The sequence below is a fragment of the Mustelus asterias genome, chromosome 1 (genome assembly GCF_964213995.1).
Source record: "Mustelus asterias chromosome 1, sMusAst1.hap1.1, whole genome shotgun sequence".
Taxonomy (NCBI): domain Eukaryota; kingdom Metazoa; phylum Chordata; class Chondrichthyes; order Carcharhiniformes; family Triakidae; genus Mustelus; species Mustelus asterias.
Window position 1 is genome coordinate 141,930,705 of NC_135801.1, and position 20,982 is coordinate 141,951,686.

General features: G+C 43.0%; 1 protein-coding gene across 1 annotated transcript in view; it reads left to right on the forward strand.

Annotated features, from left to right (window-relative positions):
• Positions 1-20,982, forward strand: part of dcc (DCC netrin 1 receptor) — an 868,461-nt gene that overhangs the window by 816,680 nt on the left and 30,799 nt on the right. Inside the window, exons 26-27 of the mRNA XM_078241787.1 lie at positions 7,571-7,720; positions 13,769-13,987. Of these exons, the coding sequence (XP_078097913.1) occupies positions 7,571-7,720; positions 13,769-13,987 (369 nt within the window). The remainder of the gene's footprint in view (positions 1-7,570; positions 7,721-13,768; positions 13,988-20,982) is intronic.

The window sequence follows — 20,982 nt, forward strand, 5'->3', positions numbered from 1 at the left end:
AATCTGGAATCACATGTAGGCCAGACCAGATAAGGATGGCAGATTTCCTTCCCTCAAGGATATTAGTGAACCAGATGGGTTTTTACGACAAGCAACAATGTTTTTCATGGTCATCATTAAACTTTTAATTCCAGATATTTTTCATTGGATATTCAAACCTGGGTCACCAGTCCATAACCCTGGGTCTGTGGACTACCAGTCCAGTGACAATACCACTAAGTCACTACCTTCCCTTACTGTTCCAGGTACAGGCTCATTGTCACCTCCTGTGCTTCTCACATCTTGAGATCCAGCTAGCTTTCTTCTCTTGTGCTGCCCATTGTCTTGCTATTTAAGTTTTATATTCCCAATTATTAGTAGAAAGTTGATGTATTTTGCAGCAATCGTTTTTGCACCCTGGTTATAATAACTCCAGGAGTCAGCTGTGAAGAAACAATGTTTTATTGCACAAAATAAAGTAATGCAAAACCACAAGCCTGTGATGAACACAAACAGACCCCAACTGGGACAATGGCATAATGGACCCACTCAGAGGCCTGCTTTATACAGGGCTCGGTATACAAGCTGCATCCAGTGCATTAATTACCAATCCCCAGGGAGCTCGTATTCAACGAGTCATACAGAGAGGCCAATCAGTGTTTACCCCATGCAATTCATGGGGGTTATCACACTGGTAAGTAAGCAATGTAGCCCTGCTGCCTTTTCTTCCTCAAACTATCAATGACCGTCCTATTTGAAAGCTTATATCCTTTCACACTTCCTCCAATCTCCCTGCATTTCCTTGCTGGGATATCAGAGAGAGAAATCCATTAGCCCGCACCTTTTATCATGACAACCCAAAATTAATAAAAAAAATAACATTATGGAACTTCAAACAAATCACAATGTCTCACTGTTCTTACCAGGTCAGGGGATAAAATGTTTCTCACTGTCTCACTGGTGCTAATTGGGCATTTACTTGAAAATTAAAATTATAATTGAACAAACATTAGCAAAGGAAAATACATCCTCAGCTGAAAACAATTCTTTGAAGTGACAGATGTTTAAAAAACGCTCAATCTGAATATTACCAAACTAAGACTTTTGATGTTCATCCTCTAGCTTTTCTTCAAATAATTTTGAAATACAAATGAGCAGAAATGCTGAGAAACCATTGAAAATTAATCTATCGTTACAGTTGACATTATGGTAACGAAACATCCTGAGAAATTAGATAGACTGCACATGCTCAGACTGCATAATCTAAATTTAGCAGACTGATTATCACCTTTGTCAGCAATGTCTTGTCAGACCCAGGATTTTGGCAGAGGCTGACACCCTGAAGTAAAAGCTTTACTGAAGGCACTAACAGACAAAAGGCAGGATTTTCCAGATGACAGGGTTCCCTGCCCCGGAACCCGAAGAGTTAGCCTCGGAAGGGTGTGAATTGGCTGGAGATGGGATATCCATCCCTCAATCTGGAGGAAGGCATGCATCAGAGAGCAGCCAGCCAATCTGACTGGCCAGCATTCTGTCGTCCCAGCAGCTCCTGTGCCAACAATCACCAGGCCTGGGAGTACAAGAGGTCCTGAGATGCTAGGTCCCAGAGACTAGGACCTGGTACCAACAGGGACTATCTCACGATGGGAGAAGAGATGAAATTTCGGATGGGGGGAGGAATGGGATGGGGAGAGCGTGGGGTTGGGAGACTTGATGGAGAGGCCAGGGGTGAGGGAGCACCAACTGGCAGCTGGGTTGGGGGGGAGGTGGTGGTTGTCCAATGTAGATAGGGGGCCCTGGAAGGAAATGCTCCCATTCCTACACAAGGCCCAAGTAGGGTGACCTGCTGGGCTTTACTCCAGCCTTCCGAGCTCCTCCTGCCAGCCTCAAAATAGAGACAGGTGGGAATCCTGGTCACTTATAGACCTCAACTGGGGCAAGGGCCAGTGGGCCGCCTTTGACTTTGCCCACCCCACATAAAATTGCAGTGGTCAGGGGCGGACAGAAGGCCGCCCTGGGAACTTGGAGCCTCCCACCCATAAATCGGCCAGCAGGGGACCATACAATTCTGCTCGTAAAAGACTATTGATTGGAAAAGTGTAATTGTGATATTGCGAAATATATAACATACAAGCTGGAATACCTGCTCCATGCCCAGGAAATAAAGAAACTGAAATCTAAAAATAAGATGCAAAAAAAGAGAAAGAGCATGTTTTTATGAACTAATAAGTTAAGATATTCATCCCTTGGACTGAATGAGATAAGCAGTAAAGCTGAAAATCAGACCACAAACTGTTTCTATGAAGTAATTCAAATCATTTCTTATATCCATCAGATTTCATTCAACAATTCATTTAATTAACTTCTTTCACACAATTATTTTAATTAACAATTTTGATCCCACAAATACAAAATGCAAATATCCAAATTCACATAAAATTGTTATAAACAGGAACATTTGACAAAAAAATAGTTCACAGCGAATTTATTTATGTTTGCTTTATTTAATTGGCTTGACTCTAATTAGATTTACACTTTCAACTAATCATTCTCTACACCCTCAATGTCACTCTCAAAATCCTAGTAATCTTAAATATTTCATAATCAGTGTCGAATCTGTAATATCAATCTCTACATTTTCAGTGTCACAATCTGCATTTTCAGTGTTTATTCAAATATTAAATATTTTATGATAGACATGTTGGAAGTTCTTCCTTTTTAGGCCAAAATAAAGAGATTTCTTGATGCTCCTACTCAACTGTTATATTTTCTGACGTGTTTCAACAAGTGTTTAGATTTTGTTGTTACCATAAGAAGTACAGCCAGTGGGTCAGCTGACACATTTAAGGGTGTAATCATACTTTACCGTTTACACAACACACTGAAGGTGGCTCATTTTTCCACTTTTCTGCACCACAATATTCACATATCTCTGACTGTCAGTAGCATATTCTAGATCTTACTCATAATTATGAGGAGGATCATTAGTGAAGGGTTCCTTCAGGAGTTCTGTCACTCTGTCAACTTCTTGCCTTTTTTTCTCTACCCTCTTCATCATCCATGGACCTGTGTGCTATCTGTTGCTTCCTCTTCCCAAGTGATAACGTGCAGTGTCAGAACTTAACTTTTGCAAAATAAATAAAGTAAAAGAAACCAAATGAAATATGAAGAAAGTCAGGGATTTATGATGTTACATTCTTTATGTAATGTATGGTTAATGTTGCTTAAAACATGTCTGACTTACAATGTCAGCAGGGCCAAAGTGTAGGCTGGGCCATGGGATCCCCTTGCTAAGAATCAAAAGTTCCCTGGTGGGAGTGATTAGATGTTAACTCATCTAAGACATGCTCCTTGGTCCAAGATACCATCCCAATGATTTTGGTTGAGATTGACCCAAGGATCTCAGAGGGATTTGTTGTAACAAACAGAGAATCATTTCACTTTTATATATAGATTGAATGATGTATTTTGTTTAAACCCTTACCTCTGACAATGGGAGGTTGATTTTCAATTCGGGGTCAGAAACCCAATGCCTGGGTAAGATTTGGGCTCCAACTGTGCATCGCATCTGTGTCCCTCATGTGACCCAATCTTCAAATGCAAAAGCCCAATCAGGGTCACTGAGTGTTACCATGAGGAGAGAACTGGTGAAGTGCAGGAACAGCAAAGGCAGCCTTTAGAAGATCCAAGATGGTGTCTTCATTATCCCTTACATTGTGTGGAGAATAAGGATGTGCAGTGAGGGACTGTCCTGCCAGAGAATGGATGAATTTTGTTGGGAATAAATATACCCAGTCACCTCCCATTTGAACCAAAAATGAGTGTTGAAGGGACCAATTTTACTTTGTGATCTCTCATATCCAATTGCCCTGGTTTTGTCAGATTTGAAAGACTTCCACTTTTTATTGGTGCCCACCTCAAGGAGGTTTAAGCACCTTTAATATTTTAATCAGTGTCCTAACCTTACATGAGCACTTGATTGATATTTATCATAAATTGAACAAAGCATAGGTGTTTCCAAGTTTACAGCAGCTCCCGTGGCTCATTAAAGGGGGCACTAGGGCCCACTACTAAAATAGTAAGTTGTAATATTTTTAAACTTTGATTTGATTTATTATTGTCACATGTATTAGTATACAATGAAAAGTATTGTTTCTTGTGTGCTATACAGACAAAGCACACCGTACATAGAGAAGGTGCAGGATGTAATGTTACAGTCATAGCTAGGGTGTAAAGAAAGATAAACTTAATATGAGGTAGGTCCATTCAAATGTCTGATGGCAGCAGAGAAGAAGCTTTTCTTGAGTCAGTTGTCTATATGTCGAAATGAATTACATAAAGTGCCCCTTCCCAAGATCAATCTGCTTTGTGATGGATGTAGATGTTTTTGCCGAGGTCCTGAGCAAGCTGCAGAGGGATGCCCATTGGCAACCATATATCACCTGTTTATACAGATGTGATCCAAAGCCCAATTCCCAATGAGCCTAAGGCTAACGTCTTCACTTCCACCCTCTTATGTTTCCATTTTACATCATTTCCAGCGCTGGAAGTGATAAGCATTTGTTCTCTTCAGATTCCACAATATACACAGCTGTCTTGGCCATTTGGTCACATCGGCAGAACTCCTCACCTCCATGGCATGTTTTAGGCGGTTGAAGTGACCCTCTATTGTTCGCGGTGGGATCATTCGGTCCCGCCACTATCAACAGGTTTTCCCATTGTATGCATCCTCCGCCATTGGGGAACATGTGGTGGGCGGGATCCCATCAGTGGGAATGGCCAGAGAATTTCCATGATAGGATCAGACTCAGTAATGTTGGCTGATAGTATAAAGTGCTTTATTAAACGTACTGTGCTCTACCCTAAGAATACATCAAGCCTCAAATCCAAAAGGGTATGCTATACTGTATCAGTATGACATTTTGCAATTTCTTACACCAGCTATAAGTTCCATCACTGAGACCATCTATTTCCATCCCTGTAACATTATCCATCTCATCTTATCTACTGCTGGAACTCTCATCTATCCTTTGTTACCTCGAGGCTTGACAATATCAATGCTCGCCTGGTTTGCCGCCCATCTTCCATCCTGTTTAAATTTGAACCATTCCAAAACCTTTCAGCTTGTATTCCAACTTGTACCAAGTCAGGTTGACCCTTCACCCCAGTGCTGATTGTCCTACATTGGATCCTGGGCAGTAATGTCTCATTTGTAAAATTTTCTAATTCCTCCATGGCCCCACCCAATCTGCATTCCCTTTCCTGCATTCCTCCAATTCAGTCTCTCCCACAACACTGATTTCAGTCAGTATTGATGGCCTTGCCTTTGGTTGCATGGCCCTATATGCTGGAATTCCCCGTCTAAACCTCTCTGCCTCAATTTCTCTTCTTTTCCAAAAATCTATCTCTTTGACTTGGTCACCTGTCTTAGATCAAACACTGGTGGTTAGTAATACTCTAGTGAAGTGCTTGGAAATGCTTTACTATGTTAAAAACACTGGACAAAGTCCCGTCTTCACATTGAGGATGCCCTCCATCATGTTGTGAGGCACCACCACCATGCTAAATGGGATAGACTTTGTACAGAACTAGCAACTCAAGACTGGACATCCATGAAGCACTGTGGGCCATCAGCAGCAGCAGAATTGTACTCAACCACAATCTGTAACCACATGGCCCAGCATATCCCCCATTACAATTACCACCAAGCCAGATTCAATGTAGAGTGCAGGAGGGCATGCTGGGAGCAAATCAAGCAGACCTAATAATGAGGTATTAATCTGGTGAAGCTACAACACAGGACTACTTGCATGTCAAACAGCATAAGCAGCAAGTAATAGAGCTAAGCAATTCTACAACGAATGAATCCAAGCTCTGCAGTCCTGCCACATCCATCCCTGAATGCTGGTGGACAATTAAACAACTCACTGGAGGAGGAGGCCCTACAAATATCCACATCCTCAATGATGGAGGGGCCCAGCACATCAATGCAAAAGACAAGGCTGAAGCATTCACGACAATCTTCAGCCAGGATTGCAGAGTGGATTATCCAACTTGACCTCCTCCAGAAGTCCCCAGTATGACAGATGTTAGTCTGCAGCCAATTCGATTCACTCCACATGACATCAATAAACAGCTGAAGGCATTGAATACTGCAAAGGCTATAGGCCCTGACAATATTCTGGCAATAGTCCTGAAAACTTGTGCTCCAGCACTTGTGCACACCTAGCCAAGCTGTTCCAGTACAGATACAACACTGGCATCTAGCCAGCAGTGTGGAAAATTGCCCAGGTACGTCCTGTACACAAGGAACAGAATAAGACCAGGTACGTCCTGTACACAAGGAACAGGATAAGACCAATCTGGTTCAAACATGGACAAAAGAGCTGGAATGCAAAAATGATAGGCATATCAGGAATAAAAACAGAGAATACTCAACATATATTTCCATCTGTATCGAAAATCTAAGTTAACTTTTGAAGGGACACTCTGTTAACTTCCGATAAAGGACCTCACCCAAAACATTACTTTGTCTTAATTCTTTATCAACTGGAGATTGCCCTGCCATGTAAGTCATGGAGATTTACAGCATGGAAACAGGCCCTTCAGCCCAACTTATCCCTGCCGCCCTTTTGTTTTTAACCATTAAGCTCATCCCAATTGCCCATATCCTTCTATACCCATCCTACCCACCTAACTGTCTAAACGCTTTTTAAAAGACAAAATGTTACCTGCCTCTACTACTACCTCTGGCACCTTGTTCCAGACACTCACCACCCTCTATGTGGTGAGTGTCTGGAACAAGACATCATTTCCGTTCCATAAAATGATTTCCATCATTTTATATTTGTATTCTGTATCAGGACTGAATTTCCCAATGGTCAAGGACAAAGGAGATGGAGGAAGTTAACAAAGGGGCAGACTACATGGGAGGGCAAACTTGGTAACCATAGGGAGTTCAGAGTGAGGGTTGACAGATGTGGTTGGTTAGGCCCAGTAACGAAGGGTATGCTTCGAATTTTAGTTGTTTTATAACACTCACCTCGATATTCTATATTTCTGACCCTGGTGGTGGAGACTGAAGATGAAGGTGAAGTTGGTTGCGAATTACTATTTTCAGTGCTGAGTATATTGCAACCTAGTTGCTGCTGAGCCAATAATATCACCGGGATCTCACTGGAAAGAGGTGCTCACCAATTCCGTCAAGGCTCAAAGGAGGGATTCTACAGGGGGACCCTTGCTCGTCCACTCCGACTTTGTATTTCCAGGATTTCTGTGGCTTTTCTGCCCCTCAGTGAGAGGATGTTGTGTCCTCGGGAGCTGTTGGCCAATCTGATTGGCCGATGGCTCTACCCATCCCAGCAACATCTGAACCCAGCAATGATGGGCTGCTGGGACACTTAGAAGAAGTGAGATCTGATCAGATTTGATAGAAATATAATTTATGTGAAATATGGCCTATTTGTTAAAACATATCATAATTAAACCATATTTTGGCAATATTTTGAACACGTTTCCTTTCGCCAACATTTCAGTTTGTTGAAAATGTGACCTAGGGTTCATGCGTTTTCTTTAATTTTCCTTTCTGCAGCTGTTGTAAGTGCGATTCCTGTCCCAACACTAGAGAGTGCCCAATATCCTGGCATCCTGCCATCTCCAACATGTGGATATCCTCACCCTCAATTTCCATTGCGGACCATGCCATTCCCCACATTGACCGTCGATCGAGGATTTGGATCAAGTAAGAATCCATTATTAATGTAATTTTTATATAAAATTGAGTTTTTATTCAAGAAAAGGGGGAGACAAAAAACTGGGTACTATAGGCCAGTGAGCCTAACATCTGATATCGGGAAATTGCTAGAATGCATTATTAAGGAGGTTATGGCAAGTTCACATGGTTTTGTGAAAGAGAAATGGTGGTCAATAAATTTATTCGATTTCTTTGGCGATGTTGGATAAAGGGGGTCTGTAGATGTGGTGTACTTGGATTTCCAAAAATCATTTGAAAAGATGTCACATCAAAGGTTGCTACACAAAATGAGAGCTCATGGTATTATCATGGATAAAGAACTGGTTAGCTATCAGGTTGCATTTTCATGGGATATGGGCATCGCTGGGCCAGCATTTATTGCCCATCCCTAATTGCCCTTGTGGTGGAAGTTAAGAATCAACCACACTAATGTGGATCTGGAATCCCATGTAGGCTGGACCAGGTAAGGATGGCAGATTTCCTTCCCTAAAGGGCATTCATGAACCAGATGGAGTTTTACAATAATTGAAAACAGATTCATGGACATGGACATCATTAGACTTTTAATTCCAGATGCATTATTGAATTCAGTTTTCACATTTGCCAATGTGGGATTTGAACCCATGTTCCCAGAGCATTACCCTGGGCCTCTTAGCTACTGGTCCAGTGACATTACCACTATGCCACCATCTCCCCAGGTTTTCAGGATGGCAGGTTACAACAGCTTGATCAGTGATGATGCCTCAACTATTTACAATCTATAGAATCCCCACAGTGCAGAAGGAGGCTATTCTGCACCAACAACAATCCCACCCAGGCCCTATCCCCGTAACCCCATGTATTTATCCTGCTAATCAAGGAGCAATTTAACATGGGAAATCAACCTAACCCGCACATCTTTGGAGTGTGGGAGAAAAACAGCACCTGGAAAAAAAACCCTGCAGATATGGGGAGAATGTGCAAACTCCACACAGGCCACAATTGAACCCAGGTCCTTGGCATTGTGAAGAGCAGTGCTAACCTCTGTGCCACCATGTAGCCTTTATTTCAGGTTTATATCAATTCATCTATATCAATGACTTGGATGAAGGGATTAGATGTATGGAAGTTAAATTTGCCAATGGCACCAAGATACATGGAACAGTAAATTGTGAAGAGGTCATCCGGAGTCTCTGGAGGGATATTGCTAGGCTAAGTGAGTGGGCAAAGATTTGGCAGATGTAGCCTATTGTGGGAAAATATGAACTTGTCCATTTTGGCAAGAAGAATAGAAAAGCAGTTTATTATTTAAATGGGGAGGGATTGCAGAACTTGGTGGTTAAGAGGGATCGGGTGTCCTGGCACGTGAATCACAAAAAGTTAATATGCAGATACAAATACGAATGGAATATTGGCACTTATTGCAAGGGGAAGAAATGTAAAAGTAGGGGAGTTTTACAGCAGTTGTACGTGGCCTTGGTGGGAGCGCATCTAGCGTACTCTGGACCGTTTTGGTCTCCTTATTTGTAAAATGACATAATCGCATTAGAAGCAGTTCAGAAGAGATTCACTTGACTCATTCCTGGGGTAAAGGGCTTACCTTACGAAGAAAGATTGAGCAGGTTGATCCTGAACCCATTGGAGTTCAGAAAATCGAGAGATGATCTTATTGAAACATATAAGATCCTGAGGGGACTGGATAGGGTGGATACTGGGAAACTGTTTCCTCTTGTGGGGCAGGCTAGATCCAGGGGACACAGTATAAAAACAAGAAGTCTCCCTATTAAGTGTAAGATGAGCAAACTTTTTTTCTTTCAGAGGGTTGTAAGTCTGTGGATCTCTCTTCCCAAGAAAACAGTGGAGGCTGTGTCATTGAATTTATTCAAGGCTGAGTTAGATAGATTTTTGATAGACAAGGGAGTGAAGGGTTATGGAGTGCAGACAGGAAAGTGGAGTTAAGACCACAATTAAATCAGCCATGACCTTATTGGATAATTCAAAGGAATAAATGGCCTACCCCTGCTCCTAAGTCCTATGCTCCTTTTTTGCATCTAGTAATAACCGGATATCATACTTTACAACGGAATATGATAAAAATTACAATTGAACATTTTTGATGCTTCTCTATTTTTACCAATAAAGTAGGACGATGCTCCAGTACGGAATTCAATATATCCACCATATAGAACCTGGAGAATATTGTCATTTTCTGGACATTTGATCAACTATAGGCAACCTTTATAATAGAGCTATACAAGAGGAAAAACTGGGAACTGAGTCCTATGAAGTTGCATATAACCTAAGAAAATAAGGTTATCATGAGGTTATCCATTTTGGTAGGAAAAACAGAAATACAGAATATTTCTTAAATGGTGAGTGACTGGGAAGTGTTGAACTTCAAATGGACTTGTTCAAGAGACTCTGATAGCTCGCATGCAGGTACAGCAAGCAATTAAGAAAGCAAATGGTATGTTTGTGTTTATTACAAGAGGTTTTGAGTATAGAAATAACAATGGGTGGGATTTTACAGCCTTGCTTGGGTGAGACCAGAAATTCCTGCTCGAGGTCAACGGAGATTTCTGTTGTCGGACCCTTGCCCGCTCGGATTTTGTGGTGGGTGAGGTGGTAGAGTTCCGGCGAATGTCTTCCTGCAATTATATGAAACCTTGGTGAGACTACACCTGGAGTATTGTGCGCAGTTTTGGTCTTCTTACCTAAGGAAAGATATACTTGCCATAGAGGGAGTGCGACAAAGGTTCACCAGACTGGGATGAATAGAACATAGAACATTACAGTGCAGTACAGGCCCTTCGGCCCTCGATGTTGCACCGACCTGTGAAACCAATCTAAAGCCCATCTAACCTACACTATTCCAATATCATCCATTTGTTTATCCAAAGACCATTTAAATGTCTTTAATGTTGGCAAGTCCACTACTGCTGCAGGCAGGGCATTCCATGCCCTTACTACTCGCTGAGTGAAGAACCCACCTCTGACATCTGTCCTATATCTATCACCCCTCAATTTAAAGCTATGTTCCCTCGTGCTAGCCATCACCATCCGAGGAAAAAGGCTCTCACTATCCACCCTATCTAATCCTCTGATCATCTTGTATGCCTCTATTAAGTCACCTCTTAACTTTCCTCTCTGTAACGAAAACAGCCTCAAGTCCCTCAGCCTTTCCTCATAAGACCTTCCCACCATACCAGGCAACATTCTGGTAAATCTCCTCTGCACCCTTTCCAATGCTTCCACATCCTTCCTATAATGCGCCGACCAGGACTGTACGCAATACTCCAAGTGCAGCCGCACCAGAGTTTTGTACAGCTGCAACATGACCTCATGGCTCTGAAACTCAATCCCTCTACCAATAAAAGCTAACACACCGTACGCCGCCTTAACAATCTTATCAACGTGGGTACCAACTTTCAGGGATCTATGCACATGGACACCGAGATCTCTCTGCTCATCCACACTACCAAGTATCTTACCATTAGCCCAGTACTCTGTATTCCTGTTACTCCTTCCAAAGTGAATCACCTCTCACTTTTCTGCATTAAACTCCATTTGCCACCTCTCAGCCCAGCTCTGCAGCTTATCTATGTCCCTCTGTAACCTGCAACATCCTTCCGCACTGTCCACAACTCCTCCAACTTTAGTGTCATCCGCAAATTTACTAACCCATCCTTCTACGCCCTCATCCAGGTCATTTATAAAAATGACAAACAGCAGTGGCCCCAAAACAGATCCTTGCGGTACACCACTAGTAACTGAACTCCAGGATGAACATTTCCCATCAACCACCACTCTCTGTCTTCTTACAGCTAGCCAATTTCTGATCCAAACCGCCGAATCACCCTCAATCCCATGCTTCCGTATCTTCTGCAATAGCTTACCGTGGGGAAATGGCCTTTGAGGAAAGATTAAATTGACTAGGCCTTCATGGAGTTATGAAGAATGAGATCTCATTCAAACATGCAAAATTCTTACAGGGCCCAACAGGGTAGATGCAACAAGGATATTCCCCCTGGCCCGGGGAATCTAGAACCAGGGGACCCAGTCTCTGAATACGGGGTAGGCCATTGAGGCTGACATGAGGAGAAATTTCTTCACTCAAATTCAAGGGGCAAAATGTAAGGGGCTGTGGTAGCTCAGTCATTGGGTATGGGTTCAAGGAAAGATATCAAGGATACTGGAATAGTGCATAAAAATGGTGTTGAAGTAGAATATTAGCCACTGAATGGCAGAGTGGGCTTAAAGGGCTAAGTGGCTTACTGTTTCCTATGTTCTTCTCGATCTCACTAGGTCTGTGGTGCAACATGTCAGTCCTGTTATTGATCTGGTAGTTCCAAAGACATCCCCCTGCCTACCACAGAGATATATAACAAAATCACAGAATTGTTGCATTGCAGAAGGAGGCCATTTGGTCCATTTCCTGGACCTGTCCGACCACCTTCAATGACTTCTGCACATATTCGCCCAGACCCCTCTGTTCCTATTATACTATCTCTCCATGTTCTTCCTACCAAAATGATTCACTTCACATTTCTCTGCACTGAACTTAATCTGCCACTTGCCACCAACCACTCCACCAACTTGTCTGCCCTTTTGAAGTCCTACACTATCCTCCTCACAGTTCACAGTGTTTCCTTGTTTCGTATCATCTGAAAATTTTGAAATTGTTCCCTGTACACCAAGGTCTAGGTCATTAAAATATATCAAGAAAAGCAATGGTCCCTACACCCCTGGGAAATGCTACTACGGGGTGGCATGGTAGCACAGTGCTTAGCACTGCTGCCTCACAGTGCCAGGGACCTGGGTTCGATTCCTGGCTTGGGTCACTGTCTGTGTGGAGTTTGCATTTTCTCCCTGTGTCTGCGGGGGTTTCCTCCGGGTGTTTTGGTTTTCTCCCATAGTCCAAAGATGTGCACGTTAGGTGCATTGCCCATGTTAAATTCTTCCTCAGTGTACTCGAACAGGCTCCGGAGTATGACGACTACGGGTTTTTCACAGTAACTTCATTGCAATGTGAATGTAAGCCTACTTGTGACTAATAAATAAACTTTTATTACAATCATTCTTTAAGCCTGAAAAAGATACATTAACTACTCTGTTTCCTGTCATTCAGCCAATTTCGCATCCATGTTGTTATTGTCTCTTTTATTTCAGGAGTTATAACTTTACTCACAAGTTTGTTCTGTGGCACTGCGTCAAATGCCTTTTATGAGTCCATGTACACCACATAAACAGCATTGCTCTCATCAACCCTCTCTGTTACCTCTTAAAAAAACTCCAGCTTGTTAATTAAACACAATTTTCCTTTAAGAAATCCTTTCTTAAGTAACCATGTAACTATTAATTTTGTCTCAAATTTTTGTTTCCATTCCGAAGTTAAACTGACTGGCCTGAAGTTACTAGGTTTATCTTTACACCCTTTTCTGGTTCCTCTGGCACCAACCCTGAATCTAAGGAAGACTGAAGATTTCTGGTCAACATCTCCACAATTTTCACTCTCACTTCCTTCAATGTCCTAGGATGCATCTGGTCCTGGTACCTTATCTATTTTAAGTAGCCAGCTTTCCAGTACCATCACCTTATCAATTTTAAACCATTCCAGTATTTGAATTTCTTCCTTCTTCACCATGCATCTTCTTCCTTGGTAAATACAGATGCAAAGTATGCATTTAATACATCAGCTGTGCTCCCTGCCTCTGTGTTGTTCCCATTTTTTGTCTCTAATAGGTGCTACTCCTCTTTTACACTCGTTTATCTACATAAATAGTATTATATTTCAGTATATATAAGGTGGTGCTGTTATTGGATCATTTTGATACTGTGCTAACATAGGTGTGAGAATATTCCGAAGTCTCTTGTTGTAAGTGGAACATTTATTAACTGTCACGCTAAAGGAAGTAAAGGATATGGTGAAAGGCTTAGATAAAAAGGGATGGGAGGTCGTCCCTATGGAACTTAAGTGCCAGCATTGACCAGTTAGGTCTATGGTGTAGACTCGTAACTGAATATAATTCAATGTAATCGCGGTTTTCTTTTTCAAAGCCATGAGTGAGGCTCAAACATCGCACCTTCAGCAGCCAGCGATGTTAACCCAGACACAGCCTGAGCATCCATCGGGTGAGGAGGCTCCGAGCAGAACGATTCCTACGGCCTGTGTCCGACCCACTCATCCGCTGCGCAGCTTTGCAAACCCCCTGCTACCTCCTCCTATGACTGCACTGGAGCCCAAAGTTCCTTACACGCCTCTTCTTTCTCAACCAGGTAAGCAGCAATGAGCCAATGGTTGAAAGTACTTTTGTGAACTGACATCTTGTTGAGTGTTAATTTCCTTGACTACTTTAAGGAAAATGATTGGAATAATACTCAAATCCTGAAACAGCAGCATTTTCAGCTGGAGGTTGACCAATTGCAGGAGTATCTTACTAACAGAAGGCAGCAATAGTTTTAGAAACTCCCTGATGTTCAAGTAATAAGGAGCTGTGATTGTTCTTCGCAAAACTGAGGGCCAGCCAGTAAAATGGTTGGTTTGCTGCTTGGTTCCCCTTGTCTTTGTTTGCTATTATTTTTACTGATAGGTTTTTACAACAAAATGACAGAAAAATTGGAAAATAAGAGCAAATGGATTCCGGTTTAAAGTTAACACTCTGCTAAACCATTGTCAATGCCTTCTGTAGACAACATTGATTACACCACCAGGGGAGGCAATGGTCTAGTGGTATTATCACTAGATGATTAATCCAAAAACTCGGCTCGTGTTTTGGGGACCAGGGTTCGAATCCCGCCACGGCAGATGGTGAAATTTGAATTCAATAATAAAATATCTGGAATTAAGAATCTACTGATGATCATGAAACCATTGTCGATTGTTGGAAAAACCCATCTGGGTCACTAATGTCCTTCAGGGAAGAAAATCTACTGTCCTTACCTGGTCTGGCCTACATGTAACTCCAGAGCCATGGCAATGTGGTTGACTCTAATCTGCCCTCTGATTAAGGGAAACTAGGGACAATGGGCAATAAATGCTGGCCAGCCAGCGATGCCCATGTTCCATGAATGAATTTTAAAAATGTTGATAATGACAATAATGATTGTTTCATGCAGTCTGATGGTTTGGCTGTGGTGTGTATAGTGATTGAAAGTAAATTCAATAGCATGAGTGGGTTATATTTAAACATGTTTTGTTATCTGAGTATGACAAAGGAAAATCATTGAAAAACAAAAAACAGATTTCTGAAGATGCTGGAAATCTAAAATAAAATAAATCCAAATTAAAAGTAATATGCTTTTATCTTGAGTTTTTATGACATTGTCATCAGGGAAGGCAGTGGTGTAGTGATAAATGGGTCTTTTTTTGATTGGCAGTCAATGACTAGTGGGGTTCCGCAGGGATCTGTGCTTGGACCCCAACTGTTCAAATTATATATTAATGATTTAGAAGAGGGAACTGAATATATTATCTCCAAATTTGCAGATGATACAAAGTTGGGTGGGAGGGTGAGCTGTGAGGGGGATGCAGTGATGCTTCAGCGTGATTTGGACAGGCTGAGTGTGTGGGCATATGCATGGCAGATGCAGTATAATGTGGATAAATGTGAGGTTATCCACTTTGGTGGCAATAATAGGAAAACAGATCATTACTTGAATGGGTGTAAATTGAGAGAGGTGGATACTCGGCGAGACCTTGGTGTCCTCGTGCATTAGTTGCTGAAAGTAAGCGCACAGGTACAACAGGAAGTAAAGAAGGCAAATGGTATGTTGGTCTTCATAGCAAGAGAATTTGAGTATAGGGATAGAACATAGAACATAGAACATTACAGCGCAGAACAGGCCCTTCGGCCCACGATGTTGCACCGACCAGATAAAAAAAAACTGTGACCCTCCAACCTAAACCAATTTCTTTTCGTCCATGAACCTATCTACGGATCTCTTAAACGCCCCCAAACTAGGTGCATTTACAACTGATGCTGGCAGGGCATTCCAATCCCTCACCACCCTCTGGGTAAAGAACCTACCCCTGACATCGGTTCTATAACTACCCCCCCTCAATTTAAAGCCATGCCCCCTCGTGCTGGATTTCTCCATCAGAGGAAAAAGGCTATCACTATCCACCCTATCTAAACCTCTAATCATCTTATATGTTTCAATAAGATCCCCTCTTAGCCGCCGCCTTTCCAGCGAAAACAATCCCAAATCCCTCAGCCTCTCCTCATAGGATCTCCCCTCCATACCAGGCAACATCCTGGTAAACCTCCTCTGCACCCTCTCCAAAGCCTCCACATCCTTCCTGTAATGTGGGGACCAGAACTGCACACAGTACTCCAAGTGCGGCCGCACCAGAGTTGTGTACAGTTGCAACATAACGCTACGACTCCTAAATTCAATCCCCCTACCAATAAACGCCAAGACACCATATGCCTTCTTAACAACCTTATCTACTTGATTCCCAACTTTCAGGGATCTATGCACACATACACCTAGATCCCTCTGCTCCTCCACACTATTCAAAGTCCTCCCGTTAGCCCTATACTCAACACATCTGTTATTCCTACCAAAGTGAATTACCTCACACTTCTCCGCATTAAACTCCATCCGCCACCTCTCGGCCCAACTTTGCAACCTGTCTAAGTCTTCCTGCAAACTACGACACCCTTCCTCACTGTCTACCACACCACCGACTTTGGTGTCATCAGCAAATTTGCTAATCCACCCAACTATACCCTCATCCAGATCATTAATAAATATTACAAACAGCAGTGGCCCCAAAACAGATCCCTGAGGTACACCACTTGTAACCGCACTCCATGATGAATATTTACTATCAACCACCACCCTCTGTTTCCTATCCGCTAGCCAATTCCTGATCCAATTTCCTAGATCACCCCCAATCCCATACATCTGCATTTTCTGCAGAAGCCTACCATGGTGAACCTTATCAAACGCCTTACTAAAATCCATATATACCACGTCCACTGCCTTGCCCCCATCCACCTCCTTGGTCACTTTCTCAAAAAACTCAATAAGGTTAGTAAGGCACGACCTACCTGCCACAATAGGGATGTTCTGCTGCAATTGTACAGAGCATTGCTGAGGCCACACCTGGAATAGTGTGTGCAGTTTGGATGTCCTTATTTGAGAAAGGATGCCCTTGCTATAGAGGGAGTGCAGGGAAGTTTCACCAGGCTGATACCCGGGATGGCCAGTCTGTCATATAGAGACTAAGTCGATCCCACATTCGGTCAAATGCTGCCTTGATGTCAAAGGCAGTCACTCTCACCTCACTTATTGAGTTTAGCTCTTTTGTCCATATTTGAACTTAGGCTGTAATGAGGTCAGGAGCTGAATGACCCTGACAGTGTGCAAGCTGAGCATCTGTGAGTAGGTTATTGCTGAGCCCGAAAGCACTGTTGACAAGACTTTCCCTTCACTTTGCTAATGATTATCATCAGCAGGGGGGCATTAATTGGCTGGGTTTGATTTGATCTGCTTTTTGTGGCCAGGACATACTTGGGCAATTTTCCATATGATACCAGTGTTCTGGATGTACTGGAACAGCTTAGCAATGAACTCAGCTAGTTCTGGAGCACAAGCCTTCAGTACCATTGTCAGAATGGTGTCGAGGCCCATAGCTTTTGCAGTATCTAGTGCCTCCAGACATTTCTTGATAACACATGTAGTGAATGCAATTTGTTGAAGATTGGCATCTGTGATACTGGGGACCTCAGCAGGAGGCCAAATGGGATTATCCACTTGGCATTTCAGGCTGAAGATGGCTGCAGCTTTGGCAGCAGCTGGCCAGAAACAACCAAAGATGATCATATTCTGATAGCTAAAACCTTGTTCTCATATCCCACCAACCCCTTCACCCCAAAATCTCTTCTATTTTACAAGCTGCCGATGCTGTGGACATCATCTCTTGCATTTGCCTCTCCCCTCACCATCAACATTACCCCTGTTTCTTCCCTCTTTCAGATACCCAAGAAGGGTAACCTGGATGAATAGTGGTGGAAGAGCAAGAGGTGGACAAGTAGAAAGACGGCCATTAAAAAAGGAACGCCGTCTCTCACTCTTACATTTGCAGCCACTAGCTCAGATACTGGCACTCCACGTTCTTTAGAGGAGAATTTAGAGCTGGCACCCTCAGGGGATGAAACACCAGGGCCTGACTGTCCTGCAACCAGGGCAGGAGATGAATGTAGCATGATTGTCAGCTTGCCAGGGGATGAGATCTCGAACAAGTTCTACTGCAGAAGACTGAGATGAAGACTCTGATAGGGTGGCAAACAGAAAGAGGTGGCTGGGTACGGACTATGAAATATTTGGTGGATTGATTGGCCTGCCAGAAACTCTGGCTGTTGTCAACATCGAGGAGTCCAGATCCAGCTCAGCACAGAGCTTGGAGCCCATACTCTCCAGCTTCGCAGTGGTGGCCTAAACCAATGCACTCTTGTGGACCCAAATGTAATGCAGTGTCTGACAGCTAATATCTCATTTCCAGTGTACCACCAGCAGAAGCCACACAATGTCTGGCTGCTGCAGTGGAAGCTGCAACCAAACATCTGTAATCCAACAGATCATTAGGATTGCTGCAGCAATCCGAGGGAGTGGCTCTGTGGAGCATGACTCTCCTTCCCTCCCTGAGGATGACAGTATTCATGATCCCTCCACTCTCTCAGCGCTCTTACTGTTGCCAGACACTTCAGACTGCTGCTCGGAGTGCCGAGATGTGATACATCTCAGAGTTGAAATGTAGCACCGACAAAGTGATGTGGCGCCATGCACCACAGCAAAGCCTGAAATGCTCACAAAGCTGTTAGTTCACTCTGCCTGTCTCTCTCTGGTACGAGGGAATAAAATGTATACAGTTCTTTTGAAATACAGGGTGGGATTTTCTGGCCATGCTCACCCCAAGGCCGGAAGTTCTCGCCTGAGGTCAATGGACCTTTGCATGGTTCGTCTCCACTTGTTACGATTCCCATGGCGGGTGGGATAGGAAAATTCCACCCACAGAGTCTCAGTCCCTTCATAATACAACAGCGTACTGGGAATTTTTTAAAAATTCATTCATGGGACATGGGCATCGCTGGCTGGCCAGCAATTATTGCCCATCACTAGTTGCCCTTGTTCAGGGAGGGAGGGCATTTGAGAGTCACCCACATTGCTGTGGCTCTGGAGTCACATGTAGGCCGGACCACATAAGGACGTCAGATTCCCTTCCCTAAAGGACATTCGTGTTTAAAATATCACTGACACATGGCCCCAGTCACTCTCACAGTCACGGGCAATGCCAACTTTGACTTGCTCTGAGGTTGCAGCAGGTGGCAGGTTTTACAAAGGACATCTTAAATAAAGTAGACATTTCACATATTATCCCTCATTAAAATCCAATTGCTCCCTGCGCATCCTGGATGATACAGCCTCCTGTTAAGCACTCTCCTCCTCCACCCTCTTACAGATGTCCTGCTCTGTGTGGCCTCTGCTCATTCTCCCTGTTATGCTGTATTCCAGGGGATGCAAACTTTTGCGCCTATATCTTGAAGCAAGTGGCTTGTACAGAATCCTTAAAGTCAGAGAATGCTTGCTTTATGACTTACCACACCACTCCCTGTAAACTTTAGCATAGAATCATAGAATCTTACAGTGCAGAAGGAGGCCATTCGGCCCATTGAGTCTGCACTGACCACAATCCCAGCCAAGCACTATCCCCATAACCCCACGCGTTTACCCTAGCTAGTCCCCCTGACAATAAGGGGCAATTTAGCTTGACCAATCCACCTAACCCGCACATCTTTGGACTGTGGGAGGAAACACCCAGAGACAGCACTCAGTCACAGGGAGAATGTGCAAACTCCACACAGACAGTGACCCAAGCCGGGTCCCTGGTGCTGTGAGGAAGCAGTGCTAACCACTGTGCTGCCCAACTTTGAAAAGTCCTAGAAAGCACCAAACACTTTGACAGTGGCAATAGGCAGTAGAAATTAATTAGCAATTTGACATGAAAGAAGTAAGTAATCTCTTTGAATAGCACTGTTTGGGTGATGGTGGGGAAAGGGAATTCTACCTGGTACTGAATATATGTTCAGCTGTGTGAGATTAAGAGAGGGGGTTAATTAGAGCATTGAGGCTCCAAGTGGCAGCATTGGCAAACCAACGTTGCACACTGATTTTAGTCAAGGTCTGCATCCTTCCAGCAGGCATTCCCTATGTGTGATTACACCCTCATCAAAGTGCCTTGAATATGATTTGCACCAGAAACACACTCATAGAGCCAAGAAAATGGGTGCTAAGCAGCCAAAGTTTGTGGCCTACAATGTGTAGAATGAGGACAATACCAATGTTAGGCCATATTTGTGAATACCAGTCATCCTAGTAATCAGAAACAGACATAATGTAAATAAAGTAAGACTCGGGAAGCGTGTTCCGGTTAGGTGTCCGCCTTAGTTCAATTATAACACTCTCATCCGTGAGATACGATGTTGTGGGTTCAAATCCCACTTCAGATGTTTGAATATATGCAGTAGACTGATATTTCAGTACAGTCCTGAAGAAATACTGCACGGTTGGGAATGTTAAGTCAACTCGGGTGGACTTAATAGATCTAGTGTCACGTTTCAAAGAAGAACAGGTAACTTCTCCCTAGTGCGTCTCCAATATTTATCCCTGCAGCAACATCACTAAATCATCATGTCATCATTATCACATTGCTGTTTGTGGAACCTTGCTGTGTACATATTGACATCTCTCACATTAAAACAGCAACTACATTTCAAAACTGCTTCATTGGTGGTGAAGCAATTTGGGGAAAGACACTTCATATATAAGTACAATTTTGTTTCTTTTTCTTTGCATTGAGCACTGTTGGTAACAAAACTAGGAAGAAATGTAAACTGTTTCCCCCTCCTTTGCAAACAAAAATAACTGGTTATTGACTGCAACCAAGTAATAGTCAGTTGAAACTGTAACCTTGGTTTTCTCCTGGAGTATTTCTGGAATAATAAGAACTGCGCTAGACATTGCTTATAACTACAGTGTGAGATTCCTCTGCAGTCAAATAAAAGAAGACTCTGGTTTTAAATGATAACAAGAGCCCTGAAGATCAGGGCTTTATTTGTTTGGACTGGTATTGGAATCCGGCAAAGATAATGAGATGACAGTAGCTCAATTAGATTTCTCTGTGGAATTCCAAAAGTTCTGATTAGCTGTTTTATACCATAGGATAATACAGCACAGATAATACAAATACAGCACAGAAGGAGGCC